Genomic DNA, 12,217 nt, shown 5'->3' with positions numbered 1-12,217 from the left:
TTGTTCATTATGCAGATACTTAGCAACTTAAGCTCCTGAATGATTTCGTGGTAACATCAAACACTGAGATCACACTATGCTAGGCACAGTTCTAAATATATTAACCAATTCTTAGATCAACTCTTAGGAAGTAGCTACTATGGTCCCAACTTTTCGGATGAGTACATTGTGGCTTTAATGACTGACTTAACTTTTCTGTGCCCCATTTCCCACCCCAGATCTTGGCTACAGATCTTTTTGACGGCCTAAGATCTCTGGGACTTGTTCCCTCCCCCATTCCCTCTGCCACCACTGCAATTCTCACCTAGATTATTGCAGTAGCATCAGATATTCGTTTTTATCCTGAACTCTGGTCAAAACAGTACTTCAGTGCTCTAGGGACTGTTCCTTTTTCACATTCCTGCCTTTATTCATGCTAGATCTGTATCTGGAGTATAAATCCAACCCAACTTCTCTGAGGAGTTCAACAAGCTCAGATGCCATCTTCCGTAGCAACTGTCTTTGGCATGACCCTTTCCCCTCCACCTTTTATCGTATTTGTACTTCCATGGCTAGACTGTAAGACTTTCCAAGGAGGACCTGCATCTGGGTCAGATTTATGTGTACCACACCAGGCCCATAGCAGCTACTACCAGGGAAGCACTTTCTAAGTATATTTTATCCCCTGGTACAGTACTGGAAAGCGAGAGGAGTTAATCAGGAATCCTACAAATTCTGACAGTTCCCAATACACACGCTGCAGATTTTGAAAATGCCTCAGGAGGTTCAACTCATTCACAGTGGAAACTGCTTTAATCTCATCAACTCCTATCTGAAATTTTCTTAGGAGCTGCTAGCCTGGACAGGAAGTTCTGACAGCTGAAAGCACAAAACAAGGAAGCACCAAATGCTTTTTTTCTTCTTTGTAAATTGCTTTTCACTGAATATTCACCATCAGGCACACTCAACACCATTTCATCGGCTCCTCCCAACAAGCCTTTGTGGCTGGTACTAATGAGAAACCTTTCTACAGTAAATTATGCATAACATTCCCAGGTTCATTTTTGCTTAGGAAGATTCTTTTTTAGTATTAAGTATTAAAATTGCGTTTTAGTCAGCTTATTTGCTTGGTATAGAGAGGAAGAAAATCCATGAATAAACATACTTCCTTCAAGCTTGTTCCACTGCAGACTCCCAAGAAATTACAGCTGTTGGTAACACAACTCGATACAATAGAACACAACTCGAACACAGCCCTCTTTGGCAGCTCTGACCCTCCAACTAGAAGCAGGAATTGCATCATTTAAGACACACGTTCTGGTTTGTATAAAAACTGAAACCAGTCCATACTCAGGACAATGCACCTTGGCAGAACTCGGTTACAGAGGGTAACTTCCCTAAACAAACAGTAACCTGGGGGTGCGGGTGGAATCCAGGGTGCAGAGCTGAGGATCAAGTAAACTGTCAACGAACACCACTTTTGGAAATTTATTATTTCAGGATCTGTTCGGTACCTAGGTTCATGTGACCCACTTGTGACCTGTTAAAGCAGGCTTCAAACTCACCTCTAAATGGGAACTAGTCTTTGCAGCTTGGTTGGGAAGGTTCAATGAGGAGACACACAGTCAAGTTCCTCGTGCCCAGCACGGCACCACACTAACTGTAATTCTGATTAACTATTTTAGGGTATGGCCCCTTGAAGTCCGAGAAGTACTCAAGTCTGGAATTTGACTGAATAGAAAAAGGCAGGCTGAGTTCAGCTCTTTTTTTTTTTTTTCCTCATTTTATTTATTTTTTCAGTGTAACAGTATTCATTCTTTTTGCGTTCAGCTCTTTATTGAAGAGTAACAGTTTAAGTTTTAGAATTCTAAACCTAAGCTAACAGTGTAATAGCTCCTTCGCTCTCACACGCATGTGCGCACTCGCACACACGTGCACACGCCACCATCTCAAACATCACCTGAGCCAGCGATTACTGTGGGTGTAATGGTCCCACAGCCACGTTTTGTAAAATCCAAATATAAATGTAACAGCAAGGCTCCCTATTGAAGATCTCAAAACACCTACTGAAGATCACGTATACTGGGAGGAAACTCAAAAGATAGGCAAATTAGAGGCAACACATGAGGTAGAACACATACTCCAAAGGGAAAATTTCACTCCAGAAATACCTTATGAGCAAACAAGGCAGTCAGGTTACTAAGCACTGAGCACAGTGCTGTCACGGTGACCATTTATTTCTATTTTATATTTGAGGAAACAGCTCAGTTACTTACCCATAAGCCATACTTACCAAAGCCAGAGGTAAATAAGGACTAAGTACAAGTCGTCTGATTCTTAGCATTATGGTCAATAATAAATCCATCAGGTAGTCTTTAACTGTACTTTGGTAGAAGACTGAAATCTTTAAAGGAAAAATCCCATGTTGGAACCAGGCAAATAAACCACTTTAAAATTACTGGGAGAATAACCTGGAATTGCAGGAGAACCCTCACTGTAGTTCACGCCATATAAAAAACTGGCTTACAAAGGTTGTATATTTAGTTCCTGCCTTCTTCTCTGCATAGTAAATCAGTTTCTTCCCCACAAATAGGAAGATAACCATGGTTCCTCTTCTCAAAAAAAAAAAAAAAAACAGTTTAAATCACTTTTATGACTGACAGAACTCCAGTCTATCTAGTCTGAATGAATAAAAAAAAATCTAAGGGTTTGTGGTGAACTTCAGAGCAGGGGCACTAGATTCTAGTTTAGATCTAGGTTCTGGGTTGGTTCTCTGCCGCCTGGTGAAGGGCTTTGCAAAAGGGACAGCAATTCCACAGAAGCATTACATTTCAAAGGCTGCTTCTCTATGTGTAAGATAAAATGACTGGAATCTGACTGAAAATCACTGCTCGCACCGATTTGTTCATTTTGGGATATACGTTTTCCATTTCCTACTGTAACAGACTATGGTAATTTAGGCTCACTACACACTGGCCACACTCCAGAAACTTCAAGATGCAAATGTAATGGAGCCACAGAAGATTCGGCTCCAGCTTTGACTACTTTATGGCTACTAGCTAGTATTTACTGTTTCTTACAGGTCAAGCCTCTAGAAATATTTAATCGCCACAATCCCATGGGCTGTCCTCTCCATTTTACAAAAAAAACCCAAGAGATTCAAGTAACTGGTCCAAGGCTGCCAAGCTGCTGCTGCAAAAGTGTTTAGCCCAGCTGGTCTTAAGCACAACGCACGCTGACTCGCCAGACACTCAGATACAAGCCAATCCCCGGCACTGGTAACTCCAAGTGTCAACAGCCTCTGTTTACTCAACTTCACCAAATCCCTGGCTCTGCTCCCAGGTCTTGGGATTCCTCTTTTGTCCCTCCGTTTTCAGACCTTCGAAGTAAACCTTCCCAACTTACCCTAAGTGCTAACCCTTGTTTGTTCTATACTGGTTCCTGTCTTCAAAATGCCCTATTCTCCCCATTTTTCAAACATAAAAAGCCCTCACCATGGCACCCATTTTCCTCTTTTTACATCGCTGTACCTTGTTTTAGGCAGGCCCATCTCTTTGAGCAGACACAGCTTCAACTTGCGTCAGCTCATGCTATTCCAAAATGCCACCTCATCCTTGTTCTAACTGCAGGTAACGTCCAGGCCGCAAACTCGCCCTGATTCATCCCAAGGCTTTCTCAGTCTGCCCATTTGGGCTTAAACATCCCATCCTCCATTACTCAGCATAAACCCCAAATACTACATTAAACCCTGTTCCCGTGCCTTCATGAACTTTCACACTCCAGTTGATTGCACACATATATTTAACAATACAGTTTTACAAAGGATGCTAAGAGCACTTTTCTTTGTATTCTATGGAAGGACCAGAAACATACAGACTTTCTATTAATACCCATACCGTAGCACAGCCAAATCTAATTCCTAAATAGACGCATTACAATTTATTTAGACTCTAAAGGCTTAATGGCAATGATGAGGGGAGGAAAAAGAATTTATTTTACATTACTGAATGAAAAATAATTCAAGAAATAGTAAATAAAATTTAATATGGTCTCATGCGCCCTGAAGGTGGTGGTGCCCGATTTGGAGGTGTGATCGCTATGTCCAGATAGTCTCCTATTTGGAACTTCTGCGACTGCAGGGTCATCGAGTCATCAGTCCCCTTTCTCCCAGACATGGTGCTGCCAATCTCCTTTACTCTGCAGAAAAGGAGACCCAACTGTTAATGGATCACAAGTCAATGAGACTAAATATGCACTGCAAAGTAAACATGGGATTGGATCTGCTCAATATCCTATGGCACAATTAAAAATTAATTACTGCATTAAGCTAAACCAGAGTAATAGAATTTATATTCCCCCCCCAAACCAGAGACTTATTAAAAGGTGACGGGTTATCGCTATCTATTAACCAAAGAGATTATAGGAATTAAAAATTAAAAGTTACCTACCGATAGCCAGGTCTTTTAGGATCTGTAAAAACAATTGCAAAATTGAAGTGTGTGCCCTTCTTTCTAGCTTCTGGGTAGACTTCTTTTACTAAACTAGTCAGTTCTTTCAAAGTTGCATCCATCCTGAATTTTTAAAAGAAAACATTATATTTCATTAATCAATAATATAACAAGAATACTGATATACAATGAGTTAATTATGTGTGAATTGTGACCTGTTAGAATTACAGCTGTCAAGGTTTTATAGTTTAATTTTATTTTCTAAGAGTTTATTTTTAAGTAATCCGACACGTAACATGAAGCTCATACCACAACAGTGAGGTCGAGTCACATGCTCTACCTGAGCCAGCCAGGTGCCCCATGCTTGATTTTAAAGCAGCTAATAATCCTATCTGCCCCAATAAACTCCCCTTACCAGCCCCAATGATTGAAATGTTAATAAATTAAAGTCAGACTATTAGTGCTAAAAGGGAATGCAAGCTGGTGCAGCCACTATGGAAAACAGTATGAACATTCCTCAAAAAGCTGAAAATAGAGCTACCCTTGACCCAACAAGTGCCCTGTTAACCGCAAAGATAAAACCGTAGTGATCCAAAGAGGCACCTACACCCCAATGTTTGTTTTTTTTTTTTTCCTAAAGATTTATTTGACACAGAAAGATCACAAGTAGGCAGAAAGGCAGCTAGAGACAGGGGGAAGTGGGCTCCCTGCTGAGCACACAGCCCAATGCAGAGCTCTATCCCAAGACCCTGAGATCATGACCTGAGCCGAAGGCAGAGGCTTAACCCACTGAGCCACCCAGGCGCCCCGCACCCCAATGTTTACAGCAACAAGGACCACAACAGCCAAACTATGGAAAGAGCCCAGATGTCCATCGACAGATGAATGGATAAAGATCATGTGGTGTATATATACACAGCCATCAAAAGGGGGAAATCTTGCTATGTGTAATGACGTGGATAGAACTAGAGGGTATTATGCTAAGCAAAATACATCAGAGAAACAATTATCGTATGATCTCACAGACACGTGGAATTTAAGAAACAAGATCATAGGGGAAGAGAGGAAAAAAATGAAACAAGATGAAACCAGAGAGAGAGACAAATCATAAGAGACTCAATCTCAGGAAAGGTTGCTTGAGTATAGGGGGCTGGGACAGGGCTGCTGGGTGATGGTCACTGGGGAGGGGAATGTATTGTGGTGAGTCCTTGTGTTGTGTAAGACTGATGAATCACAGACCTGTACCCCTGAAACAAATACTACATTATATGTTAATAATAAAAAAGAAAAAGAAAAAAATAAATATACCTATCCAAAAAAAAAAAGGCACTTCAGGGATTATATTTGCTATCTTTTGTTGCTATATAACATCTTACTGGCATATTGATTTACTTTTTTAAGAGTAACTAGTCCAAAGTAATCCAATTAAGGTAATATATTTCCTTATCTCTAAAGCACGTACTTTTCCACATTTCACGTCTAAAGTAGGAATTCATCTTAGAATCAATGACAGGAAAGCATTTTCATTAAGATGTAGTATTTTTCCTTTCTAAGATGGAATCTTAAGAGTTTTACAGTAGATAGAGCCATAAAATTAATGAAACATGAAATTTTCTTTAGGACTAAGCATAGTTTCCTTTCACAATACATATTCTTGCTCTGCAAATATTTATTTGAACTCAGAACTTAAAAACAGTCCTTTCAGCTAATATGGCACAACCTGAAAAAAATCTTTCTAAATGTGAGCATCTTGGAAAAAGTTAACAAACTATAATAGTGTAAATTTTTATAGTTTTCTTTCATGACAACTGAAAGAATGAAATGGATGATGTGAAACTGAAACAACTTTGCCTATGGGGGCCATAAAATGAAAACAAGGGACACTAGATACTCTCCAAGAGTGTTCTCCCCAAAACATGCCCTGGCTCTCTCCTAGTACCATCAAAACTACCATCACTGGGGCATCTGAATGGCTCAGTTGCTTGAGCATCTGACTCTTGACCTCAGCTAGGGTCTTGAGTTCAAGCCCCACGTTGGGTTCCACAATGAGTGTGGAGCCTACTTAAAGAAAAATAACAAAAAAACCTCTATTATCACTCACGTCATTGCTCAGGCCATAAACCTGAAAGTTTTTCCCATCTCCATCCAGTTATTTCTACCTTCTAAATACAGAGCATATCATTTTCTCCATTTTCCACCATCACAGATTTCTAAACCTCATTATTTAACTGCCTTTGACTCATCTCCATCTCAGTTTTTTCAAGTTTCTGTGTAAAGCAGTTGTCACACGAGTGCCACCTGTTACCACCACCCGGGGAGGAGACCAACCACCTGGAGGATAGCAAAGAGCCCAAAAATGCCTTCCACCAGGAGCAGCAATCCCAGAGTATCAACCTACTGCATTAGCTTGCAGGTGCTGGGGTTGCCAAGACAGACACAACTCAGAGACAACAGAGGGAACAATGCTTTACTTGCACTGAGAAAAGACAGCAGAAGATCTGCTTCATGAAGTGTGGGTCCCCCATGGCCAGCAGGTCTCCCCCTGTAGCTGGTGCCCAGACAGTCTGCATGTACCCTTCTTGTGCTGCAGGTAAAGACCCCTGAGAACAGATACTGCAGGTCAGGTCCCACACAATGGCATACAGGCAGAACAAAGAACACATCAAACCCAGAATAGGGAAAGATACTCCCAAAGACATTTACCCAGCACAGTTGTGAGAGCTCTTTAATTCTCTGCAAAAAAAAACAAAAAAAACAAAAAAAAAAAACCAGGGGCGCCTGGGTGGCTCAGTGGACTGAGCCTCTGCCTTCGGCTCAGGTCATGATCTCAGGGTCCTGGGATCGAGTCCGGCTTCAGGCTCTCTGCTCAGCAGGGAGCCTGCTTCCCCCCTATCTCTCTCTGCCTGCCTCTCTACCTACTTGTGATCTCTATCAAATAAATAAACAAAATCTTTGAAAACAAAAACAAAAAACCAAATGAAAAAACCCTTCTGGGCCCCAGGTGACTCTTATGTGGCTGTGCAAAGAAGGGGTGAGAAGCTATGTATGACTGACTTTCTCCACTTGATGGATCTTCATGTTACTTGAAGAGGCAGGAAAGCCATATGCAAAAAGGTAGTAAATTATATCCCAAATTTCACCAACCAGAAATAACCAGTGATATTTAACATCACTTGCAGGCATCTTTTTTACATATAAACAATGCTACAGAAAAAAATCTTAAGATTATCAAGCATCTTATACATACTGGGATTATAATTGCAATCATTTATTATTAATAATAAATAATATAATTATTAATATAATTATTTTATATAATTATAAATGTAATTCATGCTTCAAATATTACATATATTTTTCATAAAACTCACATTTACTTGAGTTTAACAGAATAAAACACAAGTAAAATTGAAGGAATTATAAAATTTCAATAAAGATTCAGTTATCCCTATCACCACCTAATTTTGTAACTTATTTACTCTGTCAGAGTTCTACTCTGTTCTGCAACAATTCCCCTTGCTATTTTAGCTCTGTCTCCATGAAGTCTGAGGCAAGACTGATTTTTTAAAACCCGATCTTCTGAGGCTAATTACTCTGCATCAGCTATTCCCTGGTACACCTTATATGGTATGTACAAGAAAGGGTCCTTTCTTCCTTTCTAAAAACACTTCCATTTTGTCATCTTGTTCCTAGTGAACATGCGGAATTTGGTTTACATCTGTTATCAGTTCTGACAGTGAATCTCCTATAAGCTTCCAACCTGACGACCACCTCCCTAGACCAGTAGTTGGGAGTGCCAAGTATTGCTTTCTGACCACTGGTCCAAAGTTTGAGTACACAATGAGGAATACAAGAGCTCTCTTTGGGCTGAAGTCTTTGTGTTGCCAATGTGAGACTCAGTTTTGGGTCAGTCTGGCAAAGCTAAAACCTCAGTTAATCAATCACAATTACAAAGGTGTTACTAGATGGTATTTTGTGTATGTGGTCAAAGTCTGTAACCAGCTGGCTTTAAATTTAAATTATCCCAGTTAATCTGAGTAAGCCTCACTCAATCAATCAGAGTAGGCCTGATTCTATTAGTTGAAAAGGGCTTACGAGAGCAGAGGCTTCCCTGTAGAAGAAATTCAAGCTGCTATGGGGAGCCTTAGCTCTTGCTTAAGAGTTCCTGCCTAAAAAAAAGAGTTCCTGCCTGGGGGTGCCTGGGTGGCTAAACGCTGTTAAGCCTCTGCCTTTCGCTCAGGTCATGATCCCAGGGTCCTGGGATCAAGACCTGCACGGGCTCCCTGCTCGGCAGTAAGTCTGTTTCTCCCTCTCACACTCCCCTTGTGTTCCCTCTCTGTGTCTCTGTCAACTAAATAAAATCTTAAAGAAAAGTTCCTGCCTGGCCCTTCCTTAGAGCTCACCTCACAGATTGGGGACATAGAGTTATCTAGGTAGCCCTCGGAATCACGTAAGCTAATTCTCTGCAATAAATCACTTCATAGAGATCTCCTACTGGTTCCATTTTTCAAGCTGAACCCTGATAGAGCTACCTAGGTAATTCTCTTTCTATAACATGTTTAATGACCACCCAAGCACAGGAAATTGACCACTCCTGTGGTGTCTGGCTTGTTCCCCCAACTCCACACAGTGCCTTGAACTTTGGCAAACTCAACTTGGTTCTGTTAGGCTCCTCTGGACTTCACTCCTTTTTCTCTGACTTATCTTAGGACTGCCTATTTAGTCCCTCACTCTACTTCTCCAAACAGAGAATTCCTAAGATTTGTTGACTAATCTTCCTTCAGTACTCCTTCTGGAAAAGGGGGCAGGGCTCTGTGCTGTCACACCAACCACTCAATCTTTTAGAATCTTTGTCTTTGGCCATCATTTTGAGGTATAACATAAGGTTGCCTTTCCTTATTTGGTTGCAGTTTAGGGATAGGGCAATTTAGGGCAGAATTTCTCTGCATTTTTTTTTCCGGATTAGGAATGGAGGACCTCTAGAACAATCTCACTCCGCCATCTTCACCCTAAAGTTTTACCTAATTATTATTTATTCATCTGCTTTCTCAGTTAGACTGAGCTTACTGCAGGGAGAGGCAGTACCTTCTTTCCTTCATACCCTCAGAATCTAACCACAGCACCTAGCAAATAGGAACTCTTACTGCTGGAAGAAGTATACACTTTAATCTCCAAACAGAGATTTTCATCAATACATTAGTAACAGTTCTTCCTCGTAAGTTAAATCAACCTTTCTGGAACTTTATCCTGGAATGATGCTGAACTAAAATCATACTACATAAATTTAACAAGTACCTACAAAAGACAAATAGGGTCCCAATCTTTAAAAGAATCAAGTTTTACTATGCTGGGCTCACAGTTTAAAATTACACACCTTTCTGGGACTGTAAAATGGTGCAGCTCCTGTGAAAAAGCAGTTTGGCAGTTCCTCAGAAAGTTAAACATGTAATAACGGTATGATCCAGCAATCCCATTTCTAGGTCTATACCCAAAATAACTGAAATCAAGGACTCAAAACAGATACTTGGATACCCAGTTCATAGCAGTGTTATTCACAAAGCCAAAAAATTGAAACTCAGGTACCTATCAACAAAAAAGCGGATAGACAAAATGTGGTATGTTGATATACATTGAATATTCATCCATAAAAAAGAATGAAGCTGTGTTACATACTACAACATGGATGAACCCTGTAAACATTATACTAAGTGAAATAAGCCAGAGACAACAAATATTGTATGAGTCCACTACACAAGTGGACACAAATATCTAGAACAGACAAATTCATATAGACATAAACTAGATTAGAGTCTAACAGGGGGAAGAAAGGAAAGGGGAGTTATTTTTGCTTATTGGGTGCAAAACTTCTGCCAGGGGGTAAAAGGAAAAGTTTCGGTAATAGGTAATGGTTACACAAATGTGAATGTAATTCTACCACAAGACGTATTTTTAAACCTTATTAACCTCTCACTGTTACTAACAGCTATTATAATGTCAAACTCAGGAAATATATGCAGCTCTAAAGATACGCTTGTAATATGTAATGGCCCTAGACAGACTTGGGGGTATAGAAGGTACAGGTAAGAGATAAACTTTAAGGGGCAAGTCTTCAGGAAACACACATCAAAAGCTTTTCCATTAAGCACCAGATCAGAAATCAATTGGTTTTTTATTTTTTAATGCACCCAAGGCTTAATATTACACAGAAATGCTCTTGAAGATAAATATCCCATGGTTCCTCCTTACCACTTATTTATGAGCCCCTTCATGGCAGGTATTGCATTTTATTTATCTACATATTATATTTGTACCAGGCAGCCACAACAGTGACAGCAATCTTGGGTGTGTCAATTCTTCACAACCCAAAACTTTGAACATTAAACCTAACAGTATTACCAGATGGCGTGAATCCCCTTTTACCCAACAGCTAAAACTTCCCGAGAGCTGGGCCCAAAGACCCCGAGTGACAGAAAGCAAAGTCAAAAGGATATTTCTTCACTGGCACAGGGAATTACTTAACGTTACTGCCGGACCCTCCCAACCCCCAACGGCCGCGGCCCCGCGCCCCCACCACCCCCGCGCCCTCACCAGGTGTAGATCTGCAGCTCGCTGGACGGTACATTTCCGCGGGAAAACTCGTCCATTCGGTGGTGGCGGCCGTTATTGGTGGTGAAAACACGCAGCAACAGCGGGCACGTCTGAGAGCGAGAGGAGGAAAAGGAAGGGCAGAAGTTAAAGAAAGCGACTGTGAGTCCGGGGCTCCCTTTCCCTCCGGAGATGCCGGGGCCTCCGAACTGCCCGGGGAGCAAAACACCGCCGCCTTCCGCACACAGGCCGCGCTCGCCGCCCCGCCGGGCCCACCTCCACCTTTCCGGACCCCATACTTTCTCCCGATCGATGGGTTTCTCCGGCTCCTTCTTAATTTCCTCCTGGGTAACGCGCGACTCCACCGCCATCTTCCTCCTACGGCCCGCGAGACGCTCGCTCTGACCTCCGACCCCTGCAGCGAGCATGAGAACGAACTCTCTCGCGAGGAGAAACTCGAGGCTTTATAGAAGACCGGGGGAGGAGGGGAGGGGCGTTCGCCGGCGCAGGCGCAGTTCATTGTGCGGCGCCTGTGCCCGGGCCCGGCCGCGCTTGCGGGTTGCGTCCTCAGAAAAAGGCGGGCGTTGGCGTCCGCGGGGCGGAGCTTCTGAGGGATCCTTTCCTTGGTGGGACTTTGGTTGTCTGGGAAATGATCACCAGAGATGAGCACAAGCCACACGAGCTTGCGGAGGCATTTTTCCTACGCAGCGAATAAGTTAACCACTCTTAAGAGTGGTACAGGAGGTAAGTGAGTAAGCAAAAGCATGACTTTATTAGCAAAGTATCCAACTTTTTAATAAAGGAAAAACAGGCTCTGAAATGGACCCTTGTATGTGGACCCCTGAGTGAAGACAGAAGACGTCTGCAAAGCTGAGGGGAAGACAAAATGCCCTGCAGTAAGTGCTCATGAAATAATTAGTGATCTGTACTGGGGAAAGGTGAATTGGACTCTCCCCGCACCATAGTGGAGCAAAGACCGAAATGTGAACAGCAGAACTAGAAGTTTGTGGATGTAACATCATAAACTATCTTCATGATCAATGGATTGGAGCATCAAGAAAAAAAAATCAATAAAAAGCAAATCCCAAGGTTAAAAAAATAAAGGAACACATGCTATAAAAAGCACTAACCAGGAAAGACTGATAAATTTGACTAGATTTTTTTTTTTAGATTTTTTGTTTATTTATTTGACAGAGAGAGATCAC

At 41.6% G+C, this 12,217-nt stretch overlaps 1 protein-coding gene across 1 annotated transcript; it reads right to left on the bottom strand.

Moving 5' to 3' along the window:
* Window positions 1-1,803: 1,803 nt before the first annotated feature.
* SAP18 (Sin3A associated protein 18) lies at window positions 1,804-11,469 on the bottom strand. The gene is made up of 4 exons (XM_045978417.1): window positions 11,312-11,469; window positions 11,016-11,125; window positions 4,428-4,550; window positions 1,804-4,176 (listed from the first exon to the last, which is right to left on the bottom strand). Exons 1-4 carry the CDS (start codon window positions 11,438-11,440, stop codon window positions 4,020-4,022), a joined length of 519 nt encoding a protein of 172 aa, XP_045834373.1. The 5' UTR covers window positions 11,441-11,469; the 3' UTR covers window positions 1,804-4,019.
* Window positions 11,470-12,217: the final 748 nt, after the last annotated feature.

The sequence above is a fragment of the Meles meles genome, chromosome 14 (genome assembly GCF_922984935.1).
Source record: "Meles meles chromosome 14, mMelMel3.1 paternal haplotype, whole genome shotgun sequence".
Taxonomy (NCBI): domain Eukaryota; kingdom Metazoa; phylum Chordata; class Mammalia; order Carnivora; family Mustelidae; genus Meles; species Meles meles.
The sequence above is the reverse complement of the archived record's forward strand: the minus strand, read 5'-3'. Positions and strand labels throughout refer to the sequence as shown.